Here is a 27170-nt window from a genome sequence, read left to right on the forward strand (position 1 = left end):
GACAGTGGTGCCAGTGATCCGATGCCCCCATACTAGGAAGAGTCTGGAGCCTGGCTGCTCGGAGAATGAAAAAGGGAACGGGCAAGCCTGCTCTGTCTGCACGGTACCCATGGATCAGCAATACCTGCTGGTCCAGTGGGAACTCCTCCAGCCCCAGTTTTGAGAAAACTCAGAAAGAAGAAATAAGGGTTAAAAAAAAAAAAAAAAAAGAGAAAGAGAGACATTCCTAGGAAGCATTTGGCATAATTACAAATGGCATACTAAGTTGGCAAAATGCTTTACAATTATTTTCTAGGCAACTCCACATACATCTCAGCAGGAGAAGTTCAGCACAGACAAGTACAAGTTCTTATGCACCGGACAAAATTAGTTCAATTACTCATGCACACTCGAGGGTGCTTAATTAATTATAACAGCAAGAGAACAAAAGACCAGGACAGGTCTGCCCTCTCTGGTCAATAACGGATCCACAAGCACGTGCAGAAAAACCAAACCAGAGGAGTCTATTCAATATAAGAAACCTCTAAAATAAGAAATATCATGCTTTGTATAAAAAGATGACACTAAATATATTTATATAGATATAAATAAGGAAGACACCAAATGCCTTGTGCTGGTGTAGTTCGCTAAGTTTACAATACTCATGCCCCTCAAGCTGGCAGAGGGGGGAGAGCACCTCCCATCTCACATGGGGGGAACGAAGACGCTATGATGTTAAGTGTCAGAGCAAAGTCTATACTGTAGGCCGTCTGCCTCCTGGGTCACCCCCCGAGTGGGGGCTATGTTTCTGCTGATGAAACTCTGGGACAAGGCCTCTGCACACATCTGAAAGATGCCCCAGTGGGTATGTTCGGATAGGGCAATTAAGTGGTCCTTAGAGGGACAAAATCCTTAACTGGGTATTAAGAGTTCAGCAAAATGTCCGGTTTTTTAATTTATTGGGTATTCAACAAATAATTTTTATACCTACTGTCAGCTTGAAAAAAAATGAGAGCTGGAGTTGATTGGTGGTTTAAAAATCTGCATTAGGCAGTAGAACCCCACCCACATAGTGGACTAGACTCAAGAGGAGCTAGCCGGGCTGTGCAGGCCTGACACCCTGCCTACTCGGCCTTCTTCTCATCCTTCATCTGAAACAAGGGATTAAAATCATGGAATTATACACATTCCAAGGCCACCAGCTCTACATCTCGCAAGTCTGATTTAGACCTCTCAACTCCCACCTGAGTAAGCTGGCATTTTTATTTATTTCTGCATCAGTACAGGCCATTTGAGCCACAGAAAGGGCTTTCTGGAGGACACTGGTAACTAGCAGCAGCTTAAGGAAAATTTCATATGAGCTGAAGGAAAAGAATCTGAAAAAGGTGGGAAAGATAAGAATTCAGCCCATAGGGGAGCCTGGGTGGCGCAGTCGTTAAGTGTCTGCCTTCGGCTCAGGGCGTGATCCCGGTGTTCTGGGATCGAGCCCCATGTCAGGCTCCTCCGCTGTGAGCCTGCTTCTTCCTCTCCCACTCCCCCTGCTTGTGTTCCCTCTCTCGCTGGCTGTCTGTCAAATAAATAAATAAAATCTTAAAAAAAAAAAAAAAAGAATTCAGCCCATGAACACAGATTCTCCAAATCGAAGTGTGCAATGCCTGCCTTGATATAGGCCAAGCGGGGAGTGACACTCTTTCATTCCCAAGGAAGCCCAGTCAGAAGAATGAGGATGTGCAGATGGCGAGGCTGTGAATGTGGTGTGACCTGGGGTTCTTGCTGCCACAGGGCGCACAGCCCATGGCGTTAGCCAGGTGCTGGATGGCGCACACTGGTTCTGCTCTTCCCCATTCTTTGGTCCCCAATTCTTGGTTCGAAATAAGGACTTCTCATTTGTGAATTCAACCTAGACTGAAAAGGTCTTTCAGGCAGGGGTCATTTCCACATTTTTCTGTATTTCTTCTTCTTTTTTTTTTAACGAGTTATTTATTTATTTATTTGACAGTGAGAGAGACAGCCAGCAAGAGAGGGAACACGAGCAGGGGGAGTGGGAGAGGAAGAAGCAGGCTCCCAGCGGAGCAGGAAGCCCGATGCGGGGCTCGCTCCCAGGACTCTGGGATCACGCCCTGAGCCAAAGGCAGACGCTTAACGACTGGGCCACCCAGGCGCCCCTACATTTTTCTGATTTCTTTTCCTTCTCTCCATACTCTACCTCAGCAACCTCAGGTGAGTGCCTTGATGGGGTAAGAAATGCTGGTGAGACACTGACTTGCAGAGGCGAGGGATGTGCTAGACGTCACCGAGCACCATGTGAAGCAGGTGGGAGGGCTCTAATTTTAATTCTACCAAGGACTTACTACACTACTTTGGTAAATGATTCACTTTTTTCTAAGCCTCAGTTTTAGAATGTATGCAAAAGCACTCTGTTCCCTGTAAAGAAGTATACGAATGTTCACCACTATTAACCACTGTCAACCTTAGAATATGAGTTGACTCCTTTCCATCTTGAAAACAGCTGTGAGGCTTTAGCCAGAATCATCTTCTAGTCAACATTTATGGGGGATCTACTGCCTGCAACGTTCTAAGCTGAAGGTACAAAAAACCTGGAGGGTGGAAAACTGCTCATTTGCCCTTAACGAGGTTAATCACTCGGGTGGGAGCTTAGCTGACAGTGTCAATAACACGCTATGTTAGCCTATGAGGTTTCCTTATCCCACGTCCTAGAGTTTTCTGCAACAGCTGACCGCTGAGCCCAGTGGGGCCTGCCATGGCCTGGTCTTTGGGGAGGGACCTGCCTGGTGCTCACACACTTTGGCTGACCACCCCCACACAAACGACACTGTTGCAATTTCCCCCAGTGCCTGGCACGCTCAGAGGGAGCCCAAGGGAAGGTGTGCACTCTTAGCCACTGTCCCGAGGTGCTCCTAGGCCACTTCGGCAAAGCCGCCTTGGTAGCAGAAGTCACACTCTGTTTCTGGGGAGGCTAGGAGCAATTATCTTTTTGTTTAGGGGGTTGTCAAGTGTGAGCCCGGGGATTCAGCCGAGGACTGGTGGCAGGTCTCAGATAAGGACAAATATGGCCATGAAGCTATTTCTTTCAGGAAGGAAAAAGAGGCCAATTAGGTTCACAAAGGGTCAGCCTATGCCTTTTCTAGCAACTGTTGAAGCAGAATGTAAGTCTTGCTGTGTTCAGTGGGCAGCTTCTTGATTTCTGCTCCGGGCAAGCTGATTAAAGGCATCAGCCCGGGAAAGCAGCAGCAGAGAGCACTGTGAGCCAAGCACAGACAGTCACAGGCTCCCTCTGAAACCTCTAGCGGATTTCACAAGCCCTAGGAGGCAGAATGACACTCCTCATGTTCCAGTCATGTTAATAGCCCAGAAAGAACTCTCTGAAACTGCTCCAGGGCCCAGTGGCTCAGAACAAATTGGAAGGATGACCTGTGGGTAGCGATGCGTTTGTTTTCGCCAGAGCCAGACTGGCCAAGTTGGTGAGTACCCAAGGAGAACGACAACAGGGCCAAAAGAGAGACCCCGGCTTTACCCTCTCCTGACCCCTACGGTGGTGCCGGCCCCTCAGCTTCCTTCCGGCTGGGCAGCTAAGTGCTCCTTTCATCTGGCCCGGCTCTAGAGGACAGCTTCTCTGCCTGAGTACCTGTAGGTCTTTGTCCTGGCCTTGCCTCTCCAGGATCAGCACCCGGTCCTGTAGCTCCTCCACAGTCCCCTGGAGCAGGTCATTTTCCTCTAAGGTGGCACTGAGACGGTGCTCCAGCTCCCGTTTCCGATCCGACAGCATCTTGATCTGAAAGGGTGGAGAGTCACAGGGGCGGTGTGCAGTTACACCCAGGCTGCTGAGCAGGAAGGGAGGGACCAGCCCCAAACATGAAGGCAGGTGTCTCCCCAAGCGCTCTGCCCATCTCTGAGAGAACGGCTGTGAACTCCCAAGCTGAAGAGACAGCCCCTCCCTTCTAGAAACCTGTCCGGGAAGGGGTGGGAGATGAGCTTTGGGGAATGTGGAATGTGGGATGCCAGGCAGAGGAAGGGAAGGTCAGTGTTCTGGAAATTCCACAGATAAGACAGAGAAGGACTCCACCTTGCCTGCCCATGACTTCACCTCAACCCCACAATTTATGGGGGAGTGGAACCCAACTTGTGGTTCCATTCTTCCTTCTCAAGTCATGGGCGCAGGAATATGCCTGAGACAGCCTCTTGAACTGCTGTCTTGTCATACTTTTACAGCTCTCTTCTGTGCTTTCCCCCACTGCTAACAGGTCCGGCTCTAGAGGTCACGGTTTGGACCTGGTGCCCCAAGTTAATGGGGGAGCCAGCAGGGTACAGAAACAGAGCGGTGCCTGCATGAGCCTGTGTCCTGGAAGCAACAGGACACGGACACAAGTGAGCAACTGAGTTTACTCAAAGTGTCTTTCTGCCTGAGCAAGTCATTTCTGAATAGGAGCAATTTCACTCTTTTTATTAAACAGGCTGGTGTGTTTGTACACTGCATATCTAGCCAGTCTCAAGAGATATAAATCTTCTTTTAGGAAGCCTGTCTAGTCTCTTCAATGTCAGTGAGAAAACAAAGGAAAAGAGGAAAGAGGCGAAGTCTTCTGGCCTCAAGGTCTGTAGACTCAGGAGCCGTGCCAGCACTCCACAAGGCCAGCGATGCTTCACCCCAAGGACACTGCCCCGCCAAGGGGACATGAAAGCCTTCCCAAGTCCTGCATGCAGTTCCCACTGGCTCCTCCCACCTATTAGTTCCTTGTTGGACTCGTCTCTCAACCAGCTTCTTGCTCCTGACATGGTTAAGATGTTCTCCACTCTCCAGTCTGGCGTGGAGAACCATCCATTAGGGGGACCAACCTCTGACCCTTTCCTGGGGAGATTTTGAAATGAATGTGTAATGTGTCTGAGGTTCTCCGAAATCCACCTTTCCCCCTGCTTTTTGTCTGTTCTCGTTCTCCACACTAGAATTCTGTTCAGAGGGCACAGATCGTCCCTGGGCACCAATCAATCAGATAGTATGCTGTCCTGGGGAAATGAAGTATGTGGCCTTTGTCCAGAGAGATCAGGTATCTGGGCAAACAAAGAAATACTGTCTCAAGTGTGCACCTGGGTGAGAGACAAAAAGGAATAGGTCTCTTCTGTGAATGGGGCCACTATTCCTCACACTGAAGCACGTTACCCACGTGAAGGAATTCTTACTCCAATTGATATTCATTTAAATACCCTCTGACCTTTATATTTTCCTTCCATGGATAATCTTTGTTTCTCAAGTTCCACTCAGTGAAATCATGAGGTGATACAGTTCTGACAGATAATCCTGGCCCCTTAAAAAAAAAAAAAACCTCAGAAGTTCAGAGCTACATGAAGTAACGCGCTTGACCAACTTCACAGCTTGGCTTTTTAAAGCAGCAGTGTTACCGGATGAAACAAGACATCGACACTCCATTACCCCACCCTGTACACCCTGAAACTTGTGGCCAAATCTGCCAATTAACATTCCTGGGAATGACTCCGGGTCACAGGGTCTTGAAATAGTAAGCAGAAGGGAGAGGAAAACAGGCAACTCGAAGGAGTCAGAGCTTGGCGAAGGCAGCTGAATGGCAAGTCATGCACACAAGCGGTCACAGACAGGCATGCCACACCCACCAGGACCGACCACTTACTTCGAGAACCTGCTGCTCAACACCAGTAGTATTCCCAGGGGAGGGGGAGCGGGAGGGAACGACAGGCAGGAGAAAAGAGAAGATATTGATAGACTTTAGCAAAAACATCTGCAGGTCATTTCCAAAGCAGGAGAGCAGCCATCTGGGCTTCTCTGGGCCTGACCACACCTACCGATTCCTTAACCACATGGGGGTGTGATTCCTCTGGCCCTAGCCTGTCCCTTCAAGTGTAACTTAGCCGAAGGGTTGCTGTCCAGACAACCGGCTTAGGGGCCCTCAGGATCAGATTAGGTGGAATCCTTGGGGGGAGGCACGGAAGCGGGGAGGGGGGAAAAGCCCCCTTTGGGGCTGGTGATAGGACTCCCCTCTTCTCACCTCCCACAACTGGGTTCTCACAGAGCTGTCCCCTAAGTGCTTTTTCTTTCCCTCTGGCCCACTGAGGGCCATAGACACTGACTGCCAAGCTCTGGCTCATACACTCCACATGGAGTGCTTGCCATGAATTAACTCCTCAAACACGACGACTCTATGAAAGTAGCTGCTTCTATTACTCTCATTTTGTATGTGAGAATATAATAGGTCCCATTAAGGTGGACTGAACCGGACCTAAAGAGAATGGAGAAAGGAAAAATTCTCTTTCCCACCTTCTATTTAGGACTGGCAAGAATCTTTTTGGACCAATCAACATATTCCGTAAAAGTAGGTCATTCATGATTTCAACACTGAGCAGTAACTCTGAGCAACCTTCTTCCAGACAAGAGGCTGCCCAGTGCAACATGAATCAAGTGTTCCCCGTTTAGTTTCTCACAGATACATCTCTCTTTAGAGATTTTAGACAGAGCAGGTTTTGTTTCCCAGGTCAGAGGACTCCTTATCCAACAGGTCTAGTGCAGCGCCTCCACGGAGAAGAGCACTTCCATCTCCGAGCACCGCCACACGGGGAGGCTCACCTCAGCCTGAAGGCTTTCGAGCCTGATGATGTGCTGGTTGGTCGACGAGTTCTTCTCGCGAAAGTCTTCTCTGAGGGCATGGACTTGCAAGGAGAGCTGTCTCTCAACTTCGGATGCCTGCAACCAGAGGAGACCTTCAGGGTGGACTCAGAGGTTGTGCAAAGGGAGTCTGTGAAGATCTTTCTGCCTTTCGTTCCCCAAGCATCCTGTACTCTGTAAGGAGTATAGGATGAAATGCTGGCTTCCCACCCCCGGTCCATGTGCTCCCTAGTGCTCAGACAAGACCAACCCCATCTCTACTTCCACTCCGGAGGAGTCTGTCTCGGTAAAGACCCCTTTGCTAGTCAGAGGAAACAGGCCTAGGAACAGTAAGCTCTCAGATGTTCGATATCATCATTACTACTTTGTACACAGCAGAAGCTCAGCAAACATCTACTAAATTGAGAGAAAGTCTCAGTGTTTTACATAAAAGAGTAAGAGATAAACCAACTACCTTAGAAACTCATTTATTTCTTAGAAATTTCTTTATAATCTCTCACTCCTTTATTTTCTCTTTCTTTCCTCAAGCAGGGCCCAGGTGAATCATCCCTGTCTCCATTTCTCATTTCCATTCAACATGGGCACTATTTGAAGTTCCCTGTCATGTCTGTTAAGATTTTTTTTTAATTTTTAATTTTTAAAGATTTTTATTTATTTATTTGAGAGAGAAAGAACGTGAGTGAGAGAGCATGAGAACGGGAGAGGAGCAGAGGGAGAGGCGGACTTCCCACTGAGTAGGGAGCCCTACGTGGGACCTGATCCTAGGACCCTAGGATCATGACCTGAACTGAAGGCAGACGGTGCTTAACCGACTGAGCCACCCAGGCGCCCTGTTAAGAATTTATTTTTAAAGATTTTATTTTTAAGTAATTTCTACACCCAGCATGGGGGTCGAACTCATAATCCTGGCATCAAGAGCTGCACGCTCCACCAACTGAGCCAGCCAGGTGCCCCAACATCTGTTAAGATTTTTGCCATTCAGAGACGCCTGGGTGGCTCAGTTGTTAAGCATCTGCCTTCAGCTCAGGGCGTGATCCTGGAGTCCTGGGATCAAGCCCCGCATCAGGATTCCTGCTCTGCTGGGAGCCTGCTTCTTCCTCTCCCACTCCCCCTGCTTGTGTTCCCTCTCTCGCTGGCTGTCTGTCAAATAGATAAATAAAATCTTAAAAAAAAAAAAAAAGATTTTTGCCATTCAATCCTCAAGGACATCTTTTGCAACTTTTAATTCTCTGGGGAATATTGGCTGAGGCACTTATTTCCCACCCTAACCCATTTATTTTCTAAGGTTCCAACACAGCAAAACACCAAAGACATTTAGGGTATCAGCACCTTCTCTTGAATATGAAGGAGAGTATTTTGAAAGAATGCTTCCTTGATAAGATTTGAACTCTAATCTTTTTCCTGGAGTCCCAGCCCAGCTTCCAGTGTGCATGGGCCCTGAACACTGTCCAGGAGAGACAAGAGCCACAGGATAGGTTAATTAACTGCCTTGGAGCTTTCTTGAGGCTGAAAAGGGGTCAGTAAGCTTTATGAGTCCTTCGGCGAGATCACCGTGTGCTGAAATGTTAGGAGGTGGGACGGTAATAATGTTGATACGGTAGGCTAGCTGTTCAGTGAGGCTTTCACATTAACAGATACGTGTTCGATAGTTGTTTTTTTTTAACTTTTCTTTAAAAAAAGATGTATTTATTTTAGAGAGAGACTGAGCACAGGTCTGGGGAGCAACAGAGGGAGCGAATCCCCAAGCAAACTCCCTGCCGAGCACAGAGCCCACGCAGGGCTCAATCCCATGACCCTGAGATCACGACCTGAGCTGAAACCAAGAGTCAGACCCTCAACTGACTGAGCCTCCCAGGCGCCTATCAATAGTTGTTTTTATCTCCAAGTGCTATATAAGCAATATCCATCTTTGTTTTGGTCCCATAGATTCAACAAATGTAGCTCCCCTGAATTGATGGCCATGGAAGAATCTTAGACTGTAGTTCTAATTTTTGAACAGTTACAAAACACACAACAAAATAAAACCAAACCACCTCTTCTTCCTTATACTAAATTTAATTTCAGATACCACGAGCTTGTTTTAGTTTTCTTAATCACTTAGAAACACAATGTTAGTCATCCTTGCCTAAAATAACATTAGTGATATGTACTGAGTATTTACTATGTGCCAAGAATTGTGCTAAATGCTTTAAGTGCATTATCTCAATTGTCACAACCAAAGCAGTGCCTATCACATCCAATTTACTAATGAGGGAACAGGCTCAGGGAAATGAAGGAACTTGCCAACTTCTCAGTAAATGATGGCATCAAAATGGTAAACTTTGGGTTGGGCTGTCTGGTCTCCAAATTAGGACTTCAATACAGGCATACCCTGTTTTGCTGCACTTCACTTTACTGTACTTTGCAGATACTGAGCTTTTTCCAAATTGGAGCTTTGTGGCAGCCTGCATCAAGCAAGTCTACCAGTGCTATTTCGCCGACAGCATTTGCTCACATCGTGTCTCATGTGTTGCATTTTGGTAATTCTTGCAGTACATAAAACTTTTTCGTTATTATTTTATTTCTTCTGGCCATCTGTGACCTGTGATCTTTGATGTTACTACGTAGTTGTTTTGGGGTGCCACGAAACATGCCCACAAGAGACAGCAAACTTAATCAACGTTGAACGTGTTCTGACTGCTCCACGGCTCTCCTGACGGCCATTCCCCCGTCTCTCGCCCCCTCCCCAGACCCCCCCATTCCCTGAGACGCAACAGTGTTGACATCAGGCCAGTTAATAACCCTCCAGTGGCCTCTAAGTGCTCAAGTAAAAGGAAGAGTTGCACGTCTCACACTTTAAATCCACAGCTAGAAATGATTAAGCTTAGTGAGGAAGGCACATCAAAAGCCAGAAGAGGCCAGAAGCTAGGCCTCTTGCGCCAACCATTCACCAAGTGGCAGAGGCAAAGGAAGCGATCTTGAAGGAAATGACAGGTGCTACTCGGTGAACACACGATGCTAAGGAAAGAAAACGCCTTCTTGCTCATCTGGAGAGAGTGCGCGTGGTCTGGATGGAAGATCAAAGCCGGCACAACACTCCCTGAAGCCAAAGCCGAGCCCAGAGCAAGGCCCTAACTCCCTTCCATTCTGTGAAGGCTGAGAGGGGAGGCGGCTGCAGAAGGAACATCTGAAGCTAGCCGAGGCTGGCTCACGAGGTTTAAGGAAAGAAGCCATCTCCGTCACACAGAAGTGCAAGGGGAGGCAGCAGGTACTCCCACAGAAGCTGCGCCAGGTTCTCCAGAAGAGCCAGCCAAGCTCATCCGTGAAGGTGGCTGCACTCAACAACAGATTTTCAGTGTCGCTGGAGAGCCTACGATCGGAGGAAGATGCCAGGTAGGACTTTGGTAGCTAGAGAGGAGAAGTCAGTGCCTGGCCTCCAGGCTGCAAAGGACAGGCTGAGTCTCCTGTGAGGGGCTGGCTAATGCAGCTGGTGTCTTACCGTTCTGAAAATCCTAGGGCCCTGAAGCATGATGCTGAATCGACTCCGCCCGTGCTCTGTAAACGCAACGACAGAGCCGGGATGACAGCACATCTGCTTACAACAAGACCGCCTGAGTATTTCAAGCCAGCCGTTGAGACCTGCTGCTCAGAAAAAAAGATTCCTTTCGAAATATTACCGCTCATTGACAGTGTACCTGGTCACCTGAGAGCGCAGATGGAGTGGAGATGTACGAGGTGAATGTTGTTTTCATGCCTGCGAACGCAGCATCCATTCCGCAGCCCGTGGACCAAGGAGTCACTTCAACTTTCAGGCCTTATTATTTAAGAAATACATCTGAAAGGTTAGAGCTGCCGTAGATAGTGTGTCCTCTGATGGGTCTGGGCAAAGTAAACTGGAAACCTTCTGGAAAGGGTTCACTGTTCTAGATAACATTAAGAATATCCCTGATTCACGGGAGAGGTCAAAACAGCATTGTTAACAGAGCGTGGAAGAGGTTGATTCCAACCCTCATGGAGGACTTGGAGAGGGTGCAAGACTTCAGTGGAGGAAGTAGCTGCAGATGGGGTGGGAACAGCAAGAGAACTAGAAGTAGACGTGGAGCCTGAAGATGGGACTGAATTGCTAGAAACTCGTGATAAAACTTGAACCGATGAGGAGTTGCTTCTCGTGGATGAGCAAAGGTGGTGGTGTCTGGAGATGGAAACTACTCCTGGTGAGGATGCCGTGAAGACTGTTGACACGACGACAGAGCGTTCAGAACGTCCCACACACTTAGTCGATAAAGCAGCAGCAGGGCTCGAGAGGACAGACTCCAATTTTGAAAGAAGTTCTGCTGTGGGTAAAATGCTATCAAACACCATCGCCTGCTACAGAGAAGTCGTTCATGAAAGGGACAGTCCATTGATGTGGCAAACGTCGTGTTGTCTTATTTTAAGAAACTGTCGGGGCGCCTGGGTGGCACAGCGGTTAAGCATCTGCCTTCGGCTCAGGGCGTGATCCCGGCGTTATGGGATCGAGCCCCACAACAGGCTCTTCTGCTATGAGCCTGCTTCTTCCTCTCCCACTCCCCCTGCTTGTGTTCCCTCTCTCGCTGGCTGTTTCTATCTCCGTCGAATAAATAAAATCTTTAAAAAAAAAAAAAAAAAGAAACTGCCATAGCCTCCCCAACCTTCAGCGACCACCACCCCGAATGGTCAGTAGCCATCAACATCGAGGCAAGACCCTCCAGCAGCAAAAAGAGGACTCGCTGAAGGCTCAGTTGATGGTTAGCATTTTTTAGCAATAAAGTGTTTTTAAGCTGAGATATATAAATTTGCTTAGACATAATGCTGTTGCACACTTAATGGATTATGTGTAGTGTAAATACAACTTTTATGTGCACTGGAAAACCAGAAAATTCATTCTCCTCGCTTTATTGTGGTACTGGCTTCTTTGTGGTGGCCTGGAACGGAGCCGGTGGTATCTCTGAGGTAGGCCTGTAATGCTTTTTTGTATCTTGAAAACAGTTTTTCCTATTTCGATGTCCCACTATTAAAACCAGACCTTTAGCAGTTTAACTAGTCCAAGTTAGCAAGGCTTTCTTTCTTTGTTTTCTCGTTCTTCTTGAATGCTAAGAAATTTTATTTAAGACTCTTGAAATTCCTTCTAATAGAATTTAGGGGTCATCAGGAAAATCCCCTCTAATATATGCTGCAATTTGATTGCCTGTATTGAATTCAAGTGACCATCAAGGTTTCAAATAGGTTTAGATTTGCAAAAAGTACTCGGTAATTCAGGTAGCTGACCTTATTCTGAATATCACCAGCTTGCCAGGAATCGTGAGACAACTAAGGCCCCCAGATGCACTGAAGGTGGTCCGTGTAGTCCACGCTGTATTGGAGACGCTCTTGGACACCAGTCTCCTCTCAAAGTGATCTTCCTAGAAGTAAAAATGGTCTCTTCCTATCAGGTGCCCTCACTCCGGAGTCTGAGCTCTTAACCACAAAGCTATAATGTGTCTCCTTTAAATGTCTGACTCCTCAGATGTGCCCAGGGAGGTACTAATCACAAAGGCTTTTAACCTACATCTCTTATTTGAAAATCCAAAAGTCCTACGAAGCAGGAATCGCTGGCCTTGTTTTGCAGACTAGGAGGTAGAGGCTGAGAAAAAGTGGCAATGCCTTGGTCTTGGCTTCACAGTTCTGCGCTCCCCCACCACATACAGCCACCTCTAGCCACGTGGCCAATCATTTACCTGTTACGGTGATGGAGGGGATGCGTCACTCGAAGCGATAAAGCTACTACCATGTGCTTTAGCTAATGCACCGCTCTAAGTAAATTATTTTCTTCTTCTTCAGAGACGACCCTGGTTCAGATCGTTAGACCTAACAGAATGATTATTAGCTATTTCTGCACATAAATTAAATAATAATCTCTTAGGTTTGTACATAACTCTAATGTTCTAGATGCTTTCTGATCCAAGTATGAGGAAGCCTGCAAAGCCAGTCCTAGCTCCATAATGAATTTCAGACCATCTTTTGAATTCCTCAAGTAGCAGAGTTAGCCAGGACAAAAGTGGTCTCTCTGAAGGGGCTTGCTCTGCTCCTGAGAGGAGGGATGGAAAAATGGAAAAGAAAAAAGTTGAGTCACATGATTAGGGTTAGAGTTCCTATCCTGCTGTACAGATACGTGTGTGTGTGTGGTGTATACAAGTTATAGGCGTCATTTAACCTGAGTCTCACTTAGCCAAGTTACAGACCCACTCCTCTTTTCCATACTACCACAAAAAGGGCCGGTCTAAAGGAATGCCCTTTCCCCTATTTCTAATTCAGGACTTTGTGAGATTGAATTGAATCACTAAGTTTAGGGAAATAAAGGAAGGAAAGAAATATCACAATGCATACAAATTTAGGACAATTGTGAGAAGGTAAAAGATCTAAGAATCAGTGGTTTTTCTGCTTTGTTTTTGTTTTAAACAAGGTGCTATTGAGAACACCTGTGTACATTATAGGGCACTATCATATGCACAGTTCACTCCTTGGGTTTGCACTGAGAACAGCCTGTTCAGTGACTTGCCCAACATCATGGAGGTGGTGGGTTAAGCTAAAATATATGGAGACACACAGAAATATTTGGCAAACATATCATTTAGTTCTGCTCTCCTGGTGGCCTTTCAAAGCTATTACAAAGTCAGCAAATATTCAGGAGCCATACCTCTCTCCTGGAGATACAAATTTTCCTACTTCTAGTTTTGGGGCAGCAGTCATGGTCCTGAGACCTTTTTTAGTGATCGTGGTGGTGATGGGGTACTATTAGGACAATTCAGTTTTCTTTTATTTTTTTTTTAAAGATTTATTTATTTGAGAGAGAGGGAGCGCACACACGTGGGCAGAGGGAGAGAATCTCAAGCACACTACCCACTGAGTGTTGAGCCTGGTGCAGGGCTCAGTTCCATGACTGATGAGATCATGACCTGAACCAAAATCATGAGTCAGGTGCTTAACTGACTGAGCCACCCAGGTGCCCCTAATTCAGTCCCCCCCCCTTTTTTTAAAGATTTTATTTATTTGAGAGAGAGGGAGAGAGAGAGAGCATGAGTGGGAGGATGGGCAAAGGGAGAGGGAGAAGCAGATTCCCCGCTGAGCAAGGAGCCCAAGGCGGGGCTGGATCCCAGGACCCTGGGATCATGACCTGAGCTGAAGGCAGACACTTAACCAACTGAGCCACCCAGGCACCCTGCCCAATTCAGTCTTACAGTAGAAAATGGCAGGGACTTACACAGCTGACTTCTCAAAATGATGAGTTCTGGCTACTGTGCCTGATTAAACAGCCAGTAACAGCTGTAGCAAAACTGTGGCAAAGTAGGACATCTGTAATCATAGGCAAATATAGGAAAGATAGCATAATTTTAGTTCAGGTATTTGTTCTTTGCTTTTTGAAATCAAAATTTTTTTCCATAATAAGAGTAACAAATGTTCAGAGTAAAAATAATTAGAGGATTTAATTGAAAGTTAAAGGACTGAAATGAGTTACAGTCCCCATTTATCCCTAGTCATCAGTGCCACTCTCCAGTGAGATCTTTAATAGCATTCCTATTACAGATATTTCATGTGAGCCCTAGAAAATTGTCTATTCATATCTAAAATATTACAAAAAGGTTTGCCTTTAAAAATACATTTGGGCACGTGGGTGCCTCAGTCAGTTCAGCATTCAACTCTTGATCTCGGCTTAGGTCTTGATCTCAGGGTTGTGAGTTCAAGCCCCACTATGGGCTCCATTCCGGGCGTGGAGACTATTTTTTTTCCCCAAAGATTTATTTATTTGACACAGAGACAGCCAGTGACAGAGACAGCCAGTGACAGAGAGACAAGCAGGGAGAGTGGGAGAGGAAGAAGCAGGCTCCCAGTAGAGGAGCCTGATGTGGGGCTCGAACGCAGAACGCTGGGATCACGCCCTGAGCCGAAGGCAGACGCTTAACGACTGCGCCACCCAGGCGCCCCTGGGCATGGAGACTATTTTAAAAACAAACAAACAAACAAACAAACAAACATGTATTTCAACATCTTTCCATGTCAATATATAGATCTACCTTATCCTTTTTAACAAATGTCTGTGTTTAGTTATGTGAATATAACCTAGTTTATTTAACTAATCCCTACTTAGGAGCATTTAGAGTGTTCCAATTCTTTGCTATTATAAACATTGCTGCAGAAAACATCCTTGCTTAACTATCTTTGTGCTTGTGAGAGAATATACTACAAGTGAATAAATTCCTAAAAGTAGCATTGCTAGGTAAAAAGGTATGCATATTCACTTTGATACGTATCGCCAAACAATCCCCCCAAAATATTGCACCAGTTTATATCCCCACCAACAGAGTACAAATATGCGGGCTTCTCAATACCTTGCCACCACTGGGTATTATGAAACATTTTAATCTTTACATACTTATTTCTAACATTCTTATCTTGAAAACATTAAGTCTTTTTTACTTTCATCACATACAGACTGGATGATAAAGAACACAAGACATTTAAGAAATAACTCTAGTTCTGTTAAAGAGTGCTGCAGGGGCGCCTGGGTGGCTCAGCGGTTGGGCGTCTGCCTTCGGCTCAGGGCGTGATCCCGGCGTTTCGGGATCGAGCCCCACATCAGGCTCCTCCGCTATGAGCCTGCTTCTTCCTCTCCCACTCCCCCTGCCTGTGTTCCCTCTCTCGTTGGCTGTCTCTATCTCTGTCAAATAAATAATAAAATCTTAAAAAAAAAAAAAAAAAAAAAAAAAGAGTGCTGCAAAGCCTAATACTTATGTATCCTTGAACTATCTGAAATGAACTCCTTTTATAATCAGAGTGCTTGGGTTATTATTAATTAAGCCTCAAGTTGGCAAAACAAACTGTGTGTTCCTTCTCCCTGATATGCCTGATTTGGTCAGAGTACCATCTAGGACACATTACTTTCTCTCTACTGAGCAGAGCTATTCTAGGACTTCTTTATGACTCCTTATGATAAGGCATTTGGGATTTCCCCATATTTCGCAATTATAATGAATACATGTCACTGGGATGATGGGTAAGTAGCACTTGAAACGGAATCGACAACTTTACTGTGTCAGAAAAGGAGATGAATATGCTTTAGAAAAGAAAATCTATGCCAATTTAAACCAAAATGGGTTTATTATTAGCCTTTGTTTAACTGAAAAATCCAATTAGCCAGAGGTCTGTATTTTCTTATCTTCCACGTTTTATTGTTAAAAACTTTCGAATTCATTAATGGGTGCCACGAGCCTACTGACAGCATATTACATGATAAACCTTTTTTTTTAACCTCTTGATTGTTTATAATAGTGATAGCCACCTACTAGATGATCATACATCAATGTAAAACATTAAAATCATCTTTTTGTTCTCACTAGGCTTCCATCTGCCAATTCCTCCCAAAGGCTTTCAAAAACAAAATTCGGAAGGGAGGTTTGTCATGTATTTATATTTTCCTTAAGGTCTGAGGACAATAAGACTTTCACCACTACTTTTACAAAGTCTTCATTTCTAGTAATATGGCGTATGTGGACTGACCCTCCTACTGAAAACGACTAAAAATACCGGGTAAACCAGAAAAGACTTTTTTGAAGCATCAAAGAGCTGACGAATACGGTGACAGATCTATGTTAACGTTTCACATATGCAAATTACAACAAACCAATGGAATACAAGTAGTAAGAAATAAACCTAACTATACTACAAATGAATAATGAAACCACTCGGAAGGGAGTGGAGAAGAAAATAACGAATCTAAATAACTGGAAAATAGTCTTTTGACTGTATACTGTAAGGTTTAAGAGAAAAGGAATATACACAGGTATTGCACTGTAGTTAAAATTTGGTTCTCACAGAGGAATGGGTAAGAGATTCTGACCCTACTCTATGTTTAACAGAACTGAACAAATAAATAAATACATGTATAATGAGAACCAGGTTTTTTGCTTGCAGGAAAATAAGATACAAATAAAGAAAGAAGGATAGAATGACCTCTGTGCTGTTGGACTGGAATCAGAGATATCAGTATGAACGTACTAATATCTATACAGATGGACAGGTTGAGAAATAATTATGGATGTCTGTTAATGAAAATCATCATTAGGCAAGCATCCCAGTGTTAGTATATTTTCCTTATTTCCTAACTCCGTCTTCTGAGAGGGCCCCAAAGTAACAACATCCCAGGGGCACAACTACTGTTCAGATCTTGGTTTCTAAATGCCATTCTCTAATAAATGAACCAAGGCTCCTTGGAGAAATGTCTGATTCCAGGGTTGGGCAGGAAAAATACAAGATGAGCTTAGAATATCTTGTGATGCCAGAAAGAAAGGAAGTGCTCAAAAAATGATGGAGACAAACTGAATAGGCACAGGTGCTAACTTGAAGGAGCTCCCAGTGGCTAAGGCTAGGACCATGTGGTCAATAAAACAATGACAGTGATGGATTACAACACACAGAATAAGAGAAATATTCATGAGTTCACACTGATAAATAAATGAATGAATAAACAAAATAAATGAGGCAGGATGGGCAGCTCTTACAAAAGAATTCCAATTAATAAATGTAGAAGGAATGATGACAACATAAAATCACCATTAGGCAAGCATCACAGTAATAACCACTGCAGGCAAGAAATAGGATGAATACTACAATTATCGAGCAAAAGTCTGATGAGAAACAGAATATCTGCACAGTCTCAAAGTGTCTCCCCATAAGATTTATTAATTATGAAGGGAAAAATAGTAACCTCATAGTGGGGAAGCCAAGCAGACACTACCTTAAACAAGTGATAAAAGTTAGTATCACCAGTAAAAAGAATAAAACCACATGTCCTCAATAGGATGCCCTGAGAAGGGCACAACTACACTTCTGTGCTATTGCTGTAAAATTGCAAAACCTCAATCTAATCATGATAAAACATTAGACAAATGCAAATTGAGGGACTTTTTTACAAAATAATTGGTCAGTGCTCTTCAAATGTATCAAGTTCAAGAAAAATAAAGACAGACTAAGAATTTGTCAGAGATTGAAAGAGACAAAACAAAACAAAAAAACATCATGCAGTATGGGAGCTTCAGCTGGATCCTGGGCCAGAAAATAAACATTGGTGGGAAAACTGGCAACATCCCAGTAGGTATGTAGATTAGTTCACGTTATTGTCTCAGTGTTAGCCTCCTGTACTATACTATGGATACGTAAGATGTTGACATTAAGGGAAGCTGGATGAAGGGTCTATGAGAATTTAAAAAAAAATATTTTATCTATTCATTTATTTGAGAGAGAGGGACAGAGAATGTGTGAGCACATGTGGGGGGAGGGTCAGAGGGAGAGGGAGAATCCCAAGCTGACTCCATGCTGAGCCCGACACGGGGCTCTATCTCACGACCCTGCAGATTGTGACCTGAGCTGAAACCAAGAGTCAGACCCTCAACCAACTGAGCCACCCAGGCACCCCAAGAAAATTTCTATATTGTTTTTCTAACTTCTCTGTATGTCTAACATTATTTTAGAAAAAAATCAGATTGGTAGTGCTCCCAGACATGTGGCAGAAGAAAATAAATCATCTCTGGATGATGGTACCTTCATCCAAAGTTCACATTATCTCCACAAACAATTTTCTAATAAAAACAATCAGATTATAAGTAAAATGAAAACAAAGCCAAACATACTCATGAAAACAAGGACTCATGAGCAAGAACCAGGAGAAAAAGTTCCACAAAGACTTCAGATCCTAGAATTATCAGATATAAGATAACTTTGCTGATTTTGTTTAGATACATAAAAGATTAAGACCCAAGATGTCCAGAAAGAAAAAGTAATAACAATTGAAATTAAAACCCAATGGGTAATATCAAAATTGAAGACTTCTAAGACATCATTAAAAAAATAAGTCTGTAGGGGCTCCTGGGTGGCTCAGTCATTAAGCGTCTGCCTTCGGCTCAGGGTGTGATCCCAGGGTCGTGGGATTGAGCCCCACATCGGGTTGCCTGCTCCACTGGGAGCCTGCTTCTTCCTCTCCCACTCCTCCTGCTTGTGTTCGCTTTCTCACTGGCTGTCTCTCTGACAATAAATAAATAAAATCTTAAAAAAAAAAAAAGTCTGTAAGGTCTAGTTTGGGAGAAAGTATATGCAACACATACATCTGACAAAGGACCCGTATGCAGAATATATAAAAACCTCTAACTCAAAAATAAAAAGGCACCTTATTTTTTAAATGGGCAAAGAAATGGAACAGACATGTCACAGAGGAAGACCAACGAATGGCCAGTAAGCACATGAAAAAATGCCCAACATCACCGGTCACCAGGGAAACGTAAATTGAAACCACAATGAGATAGCTTTACACATCCTTAAGAAGGCTTTAATTAAAAAGACTGACAACACAAAATGCTGGCAACTGTGGAACAACTAGAATTCTCGTACACTGTTGGTGGGAGTGTAAATTGGCAAAACCCACTTTGGAAAAAAGCCTTTCAGTTTCTTATACACGTCACAAACAGAGTTTAAGAACACATGAAAACAACTGAAGAGCAAATTACCAAATTAAAAGACTGTCAGAAGGCATTATCCAGACAACAGTACACAGAGACAGAGATGGAAAACAGAAGAGATAGGTCGGCATATGCTCTGTAAGTATTAACTCCAAGTCCATAAAGGGGAGAGGAAACCGGGAGAAGATAAGGGCTGATAATCTCCTAACTGATGAATATATCACTTCAATCCTTAAGAAGCCCAATGAAATGTAATCAAAATAAATAAAACCTGAGGCATAACGAGTATTCAAAGATAATATTCAAAGAAAAGCATTTAAAAAATGATTTTATTTATTTGAAAGAGAGGGAGCACAAGCAGGGGAAGGGGGAGCAGGGCAGAGGGAGAAGCAGGCTCCCCGCTGAGCAGGGAAGCCGACATGGGGCTCGATTCCAGGACCCTGGGATCATGACCTGAGCTGAAGGCAGACCCTTAACCAACTGAGCCGCCCAGACGCCCAAAGAAAAGCATTTTCTTTTCCTGGTCTCTCATCTTAGGTTTCAACTAGTGTTGAACTTTAGTTTCAACTAAAAAAAGCATATTTTACTAATTATTTTAATCTGTCTCCTGCTAGACCTTGAGCTCTGGTATCCAGAACATTATTTAGCAAATCCTTGGTGTTTGATGCATATTTGGAGAAAGAATGGTTTATGATTTTTTATTAGAAAATCAGTTTTCCTAGCAAGTTATGTTTCATTTTATAATACAGAGCATCCTTTTTAAACTCTGTAAAGCACAACTTTACTACCAAACCAGAGCAAACAGAAACATCTAACAATTCTTTCAAGTGAAAAATTCAAGATTTTAACAGAATGAAATGAAGCTTTATATTGTTCAAGCCTCTCGTTTTAATTTTTAAGTAATCTCTACACCCAATGTGGGGCTTGAACTCACGACCCTGAGATCAAGAGTTGCATGCTGTTCCAATTGAGCCAACCGGTGCCCCCATTTTTTTTTTTTTAATTCTTTTTAAGTAGGCTTCATGCCCAACGTGGGGCTTAAACTCATGACCCTGAGGTCAAGTCTCATGCTCCACTGACAGAGACAGCCAGGTGCCCCCAAGACCTTCATTTTAATGTTTAATAGAAATCTGTTTTTCAACAACCCAAAGTTCAATGCCTGTAAAGGCAGATGCTTACCCACACAATCTATGTTGTGTTATTGGGCTCTCATATGCTTTTGCTGCTACACAATAACGGTGTGCTGTAGACATCTGCTGTACTACTTTACTAATTAATACTATCTTCGTTCACATACATGGTGTAGGCAAATGAAACTTACTCTTTACCTAAACTTTAGGTTACAGGCATACTGTGAAGATACTGCTGGTTCGGTTCCAGAACACCACAATAAAGCAAAAATCACAATAAAGCGAGGAGAATGAATTTTTTGGTTTTCCAGTGCACATAAAAGTTGTATTTACACTACACATAATCCATTAAGTGTGCAACAGCATTATGTCTAAGTAAATTTATATATCTCAGCTTAAAAACACTTTATTGCTAAAAAAAGCTAACCATCAACTGAGCTTTCAGCGAGTCCTCTTTTTGCTGGTGGAGGGTCTTGCCTCGATGTTGATGGCTGCTGACCATTCGGGGTGGTGGTCGCTGAAGGTTGGGGAGGCTATGGCAGTTTCTTAAAATAAGACAACACGACGTTTGCCACATCAATGGTCGTCCCTTTCACGAACGACTTCTCTGTAGCAGGCGATGGTGTTTGATAGCATTTTACCCACAGCAGAACTTCTTTCAAAATTGGAGTCTGTCCTCTCGAGCCCTGCTGCTGCTTTATCGACTAAGTGTGTGGGACGTTCTGAACGCTCTGTCGTCGTGTCAACAGTCTTCACAGCGTCCTCACCAGGAGTAGTTTCCATCTCCAGATACCACCACCTTTGCTCATCCACGAGAAGCAACTCCTCGTCGGTTCAAGTTTTATCACGAGTTTCTAGCAATTCAGTCCCATCTTCAGGCTCCACGTCTACTTCTAGTTCTCTTGCTGTTCCCACCCCATCTGCAGCTACTTCCTCCACTGAAGTCTTGCACCCTCTCCAAGTCCTCCATGAGGGTTGGAATCAACCTCTTCCACGCTCTGTTAACAATGCTGTTTTGACCTCTCCTGTGAATCAGGGATATTCTTAATGTTATCTAGAACAGTGAACCCTTTCCAGAAGGTTTCCAGTTTACTTTGCCCAGACCCATCAGAGGACACACTATCTACGGCAGCTCTAACCTTTCAGATGTATTTCTTAAATAATAAGGCCTGAAAGTTGAAGTGACTCCTTGGTCCACGGGCTGCGGAATGGATGCTGCGTTCGCAGGCATGAAAACAACATTCACCTCGTACATCTCCACTCCATCTGCGCTCTCAGGTGACCAGGTACACTGTCAATGAGCGGTAATATTTCGAAAGGAATCTTTTTTTCTGAGCAGCAGGTCTCAACGGCTGGCTTGAAATACTCAGGCGGTCTTGTTGTAAGCAGATGTGCTGTCATCCCGGCTCCGTCGTTGCGTTTACAGAGCACGGGCGGAGTCGATTCAGCATCATGCTTCAGGGCCCTAGGATTTTCAGAACAGTAAGACACCAGCTGCATTAGCCAGCCCCTCACAGGAGACTCAGCCTGTCCTTTGCAGCCTGGAGGCCAGGCACTGACTTCTCCTCTCTAGCTACCAAAGTCCTACCTGGCATCTTCCTCCGATCGTAGGCTCTCCAGCGACACTGAAAATCTGTTGTTGAGTGCAGCCACCTTCACGGATGAGCTTGGCTGGCTCTTCTGGAGAACCTGGCGCAGCTTCTGCGGGAGTACCTGCTGCCTCCCCTTGCACTTCTGTGTGACGGAGATGGCTTCTTTCCTTAAACCTCGTGAGCCAGCCTCGGCTAGCTTCAGATGTTCCTTCTGCAGCCGCCTCCCCTCTCAGCCTTCACAGAATGGAAGGGAGTTAGGGCCTTGCTCTGGGCTCGGCTTTGGCTTCAGGGAGTGTTGTGCCGGCTTTGATCTTCCATCCAGACCACGCGCACTCTCTCCAGATGAGCAAGAAGGCGTTTTCTTTCCTTAGCATCGTGTGTTCACCGAGTAGCACCTGTCATTTCCTTCAAGATCGCTTCCTTTGCCTCTGCCACTTGGTGAATGGTTGGCGCAAGAGGCCTAGCTTCTGGCCTCTTCTGGCTTTTGATGTGCCTTCCTCACTAAGCTTAATCATTTCTAGCTGTGGATTTAAAGTGTGAGACGTGCAACTCTTCCTTTTACTTGAGCACTTAGAGGCCACTGGAGGGTTATTAACTGGCCTGATGTCAACACTGTTGCGTCTCAGGGAATGGGGAGGTCTGGGGAGGGGGCGAGAGACGGGGGAATGGCCGTCAGGAGAGCCGTGGAGCAGTCAGAACACGCTCAACGTTGATTAAGTTTGCTGTCTCTTGTGGGCATGTTTCGTGGCACCCCAAAACAACTACGTAGTAACATCAAAGATCACAGGTCACAGATGGCCAGAAGAAATAAAATAATAACGAAAAAGTTTTATGTACTGCAAGAATTACCAAAATGCAACACATGAGACACGATGTGAGCAAATGCTGTTGGCGAAATAGCACTGGTAGACTTGCTTGATGCAGGCTGCCACAAAGCTCCAATTTGGAAAAAATGCATTAACTTCAAATTGCAATAAAGCAAAAGCACAGTAGAATGAGGTATGACTATACAAGGATGTTCAGTACAGCATTGTTTTTAATAGTAAAGAGCTGGCAGTCACCTAAATGTTTGCTATTAGCAGACTGGATGGCAACGTTAATCAGTGTCGTTGAATGCTAATAGGCATCTACCTGTATTAATATGGAAAGATTTCACCATGTAATCCAAGGTAAAAAACATAGCACATTTGATTCTACCACACAAAATTATGAGTGTGTATTTATTTATATGCACACATGCATATGAGAATGCACACTTCTATAAGAATGTCTGGAAGCCCATTCATCAAAATGTTATCTGTGATTACCTCTGGGGGATTAGATTCCTACAGATCTTCACTTCGGAAAAAAATTATTTTTCTGTAATGTTTGAATATTCTACAGAAATATGTATTATCTTAATATCGAGGGGAAAAAGCTACTTTTATTTTTTTTAAATAAGTAAATTCGTAAGCCATCAACCTAGGGAGAAAAGTGAAAGAAAAAAAATAATATTGTAAACATCAAACCAAAGATCAGGATCTTCAGTAATATGAGGCTGGGGAGAGTGATCAATCACAGGGAACCTCAGACAGCATGAACTTAGATTGAGGGGAGAAGAGGAGTTACTCATTTATTTTTTAACTTTCACGTTTGAAAATTGACAAAGTTTCAAAACGCTATGGGGAATATAAAGAAATATAAGGCACAACGCCCATCCTCAAATAGCCGAAGGAGATGAGATGAATACTCATGAAGCAGCCAATATAAGTCACAGAATAAATACTTGTATATATGGCAGATAGTATGAGAAGGACACAAGTAACTCGACACAAAATACGGTAAATCTTGAGAGAAGGAGTAACAACGTAAGCACGTGGGTGACCTTGACTACACAACCACTATACCTCAGCTTCCTTGTCTGAAAATGGTAATTAAAAGATCTTTAAAGTTATGCCAGTATTAAAATGCAATAATGTGGACAACACATTTAGCACAGATTAAATATGGAGTATGTTAGAGCTATTACTATTACTTCTAATAAAGTAAAAACTACAAATAGAACATGCATTCGTTCAAAGGAAAACATGCCATTTGAAAGTTAAAACCTCGGAGACCATCCGGTTTAAACCCTGAAGACAGCATGTGATGAAACGGAGGCACGGGTCAACAAAGTCGGGCCTACCAGGACATGATGTGAGCAAGTGATGGCAAGAGGCTTAGCTAAGATCACAGAGTTAGTTAGTTCTTGACTCCTGTTCCAGTTTCTTTCCATTTTATTACCATTTTTATAGAAGACAAAAATTAATAGTCACATAGCGAACAATTTTCAGGGATGCTGAAAACTCATCCCCTGGAATGAGGCAGGTCTACTAACAATGCTTATTACTCACGCGAGGCGATGCCTGACAAAGCCAATGCATGGCTGCTGGTCCTGTTTATACCAAGTATGTGCTCTTGAACATTTTTAGAAGGTGCACTGCTGTGAGATAGGGGCCATGCCTAATTCGGTTTTATCTGAACTAACTTTAAAATTAGAGGACTATGATGGTTTTATTATCATCCTTTTAATCATGGTCACAAACATAATCCCTCAACATCAAAGACCAGCAACTCTGGCAGCACAGGCTTTAATTGAAAAAGAAAAACGGACAAATGTCAATCCACTTTTGTTTCTGAAAGAGGGCCACCATTCAGTGTCAGATCCCTAATGCTAGTTAATAAAAAATATTTCAGAAGCCAGAAAGAAGAGACTAAAAAGTTTTTATTTTTAAATGTTCTATGAGGACTTATAATAAAATAGGCCCAGATATTCCCAATATACTATATTCACAGAGTTTTGATTCACTCTTTTGTCTTTTTTTTTTTTTTTTTTTAAACCAAAATGACACAATCCTCTGTGTTAACTTGATGGCCTGGCACTTTGCACTAATTCCAAGATGGACGGAACATTTGTTTTCCATACTTTGAATCAAGGATTCAGAGATGAGTAAGACTCAGTTCTTGTGGGAAAACTGCCTTGCTAACTCGGGGTCTGAAACAGAACATGGTCCTCCTCTACCAGATACCACACTATGTGAGCTCAGGCAGACTGCCTAACTCTCTGTGCTTTCGTTTCTTTACCCGTGAAGTGAGGATAAAGTGGTAGCTATCTCAAAAAGCTGTTGTGAGGGTGAAGTAAATTAATAGAGGTGAAGTGCTTAGAACAGTGTCTGATACACAGTAAGTACTCTATGTGGCAGCCCTTGCTGCTACTGCCGTCATCGTTAGCTCTGATAATCTCAAAGATCGACCCTGACTGAAGAGCTGATGTTTAAGTTATTGGCACAAAAAAGTCTCAAAGATTAAATATAAATGAGGGCAGATCTTAAAGAGCCTAAAGAAAGAGCCCAAGAGGGGCATGTGGATGGCTCAATTGGTTAAGCGTCTGCCTTCAGCTCAGGTTATGATCCCAGGGTCCTGGGATCAAGTCCCGCATCGGGCTCCCTGCTCAGCGGGGTGTCTGCTTCTCCCTCTGCCTCAGCCTCTCCCCCTGCTTGTGATCTGTCTCTCTCTCTCTCAAATGAATAAATAAAATCTTTAAAAAAAAAAAAAAAAGAAAGAAAGAAAGAGCCCAAGAAAATTTGGCATAAGGATTGATGGAAGGTGGGGAGAATGTCAGCTCTCAGGCAGAGCTGCAGAAAATTTAGGTGTGCTCTTTCAGCCGTGGATGGTGGTATGGTAATAACAGAGAAAACCTGAAAGTTCTTAGGGGCAAAGGGAGGAGTGGATAGGAGAAGGGAACCAAGGTAAAGGAATTACTATCTAGCTAAACTGAATATCTGTCTCTTAGAACAGGCTTTCCTGGTCCCTCAGGGTTGAAATACTGAGTACCAAGGATTTCCTGAAATGTGAAATATTTACGCTTTCAGAAGAAGACTGTTTGAAGATGCTTGGAGAAGAAAAGGAGAACGTTTTCGTAGTAAACAGGAAGGTGGAGGAGAAGGCAGCTACTCTAGCAAAGTTTAATTTCGGACAGTGATGGGAATAGGCTGGGGTAAACTCTTAGGTGTCTTTCACTGGAAGACAAATGGTGTCACAGGGAGCCATTCAGTATCCTCCTAGAAAATAAATGTCACGTCTAATCCTAATAAAGAAAGAAAATTCTAGTAATTTTATTTTATTTTATTTTGGTTTTTTTGGGCTTTTGGTCAGATGGCTCACCAGGCAACTCATCAAGACCTCAAAAAGTTAGAAAGTTAAAATGTTCTTGTTTGGAGCTGGAGAAGGGTTAGGAAAAAACTGCTTTCCATACTAGGGGGTTACTTTCTCCTTTCCACCACCATAAAAACAAAACTCCTGTATTAATCAAATTATGCCTTCCCCGCCCCCCCCCGGAACATGCCTCCATAATACTCCTTACAGTGTGCTTCCTTTTTAGGATGTCTTTACCTGAAATCTTTTACCTGATTAATTCTAAATCTTAAGAGCCCAGTCCAGAGGTGACTTCTATATTGCTTTTATAACCTCCCAGGGTAAAATGACTGCATTACTTTCAGTATTTCAGCACTTAGCACACACTCTATTTTATTTGTTCACGTGTATGTTTTCTCTCTTATATAGTGAAGAATTTAAGGACAGGAGTTATACCTTCTATTTATCATTGTTCCCTTAAAGAAGTACATGGCACACAGTAGGTGCTCAAATATTCACTGCATGAAATGAAATGTGAACACCTTAAGTGAGTACTTTTTGAGACAGTCAAGCTATGATTATAGAAAATAGAAGTGGGATTAAGCTAAACCCCAGGAGTGTCCCATTAGCAAAGTTCCACCAGGATCATCAGGGAATTAATGAGATAATTCCCTTTGATTTAAATAGTCCAGCCCCAGTAAAGGGCACCATTTCCCTCTATAGGTCATCACCATGGCTCATGAGGATTTACTTAGGCTTTGATGTAAATTACCCACGACTGATCGGTGGATTTGCCGCTTGGTGCTTCTACCTGTACCTTCACTCTGCTTATGTATGTGAAACTTTTAATACTCAGAACCTACAACTTCTTTCCCTGTGCCTTCCATAAACTTCACTGGAATTCCTTCTTTTAAAAGATTATCATTTGATAGGAAATAGATTTGAAATCCCTTTTGGAGCTTGTTATTAAATAGGCACCACCAAAAAAGTGTATGTGGGAGTAGGCTTTAAATTCAGATTTCTTTTATCCTGGAAGAGAAGCTCATGTTCTATTAGTTTGGGTTGAATGCAAGAAACTAAACCTGAGGGGCGCCTTGGTGGCTCAGCCGTTAAGCGTCTGCCTTCGGCTCAGGTCATGATCCCAGGGTCCTGGGATCGAGCCCCGCATTGGGCTCCCTGCTCAGCGGGA

General features: G+C 43.8%; 1 protein-coding gene across 2 annotated transcripts in view; it reads right to left on the minus strand.

Moving 5' to 3' along the window:
* The window catches only part of BICDL1 (BICD family like cargo adaptor 1), a 97926-nt gene that overhangs the window by 18907 nt on the left and 51849 nt on the right, over positions 1-27170 (minus strand). For both annotated transcript variants that reach the window (XM_040619858.1, XM_008707708.2), the window contains exons 3-4: positions 6587-6703; positions 3626-3772 (exon numbers count right to left, since the gene is read on the minus strand). In XM_040619858.1, the coding sequence (XP_040475792.1) occupies positions 3626-3772; positions 6587-6703 (264 nt within the window). The remainder of the gene's footprint in view (positions 1-3625; positions 3773-6586; positions 6704-27170) is intronic.

The sequence above is a fragment of the Ursus maritimus genome, unplaced genomic scaffold (genome assembly GCF_017311325.1).
Source record: "Ursus maritimus isolate PB19 unplaced genomic scaffold, ASM1731132v1 scaffold_33, whole genome shotgun sequence".
Taxonomy (NCBI): domain Eukaryota; kingdom Metazoa; phylum Chordata; class Mammalia; order Carnivora; family Ursidae; genus Ursus; species Ursus maritimus.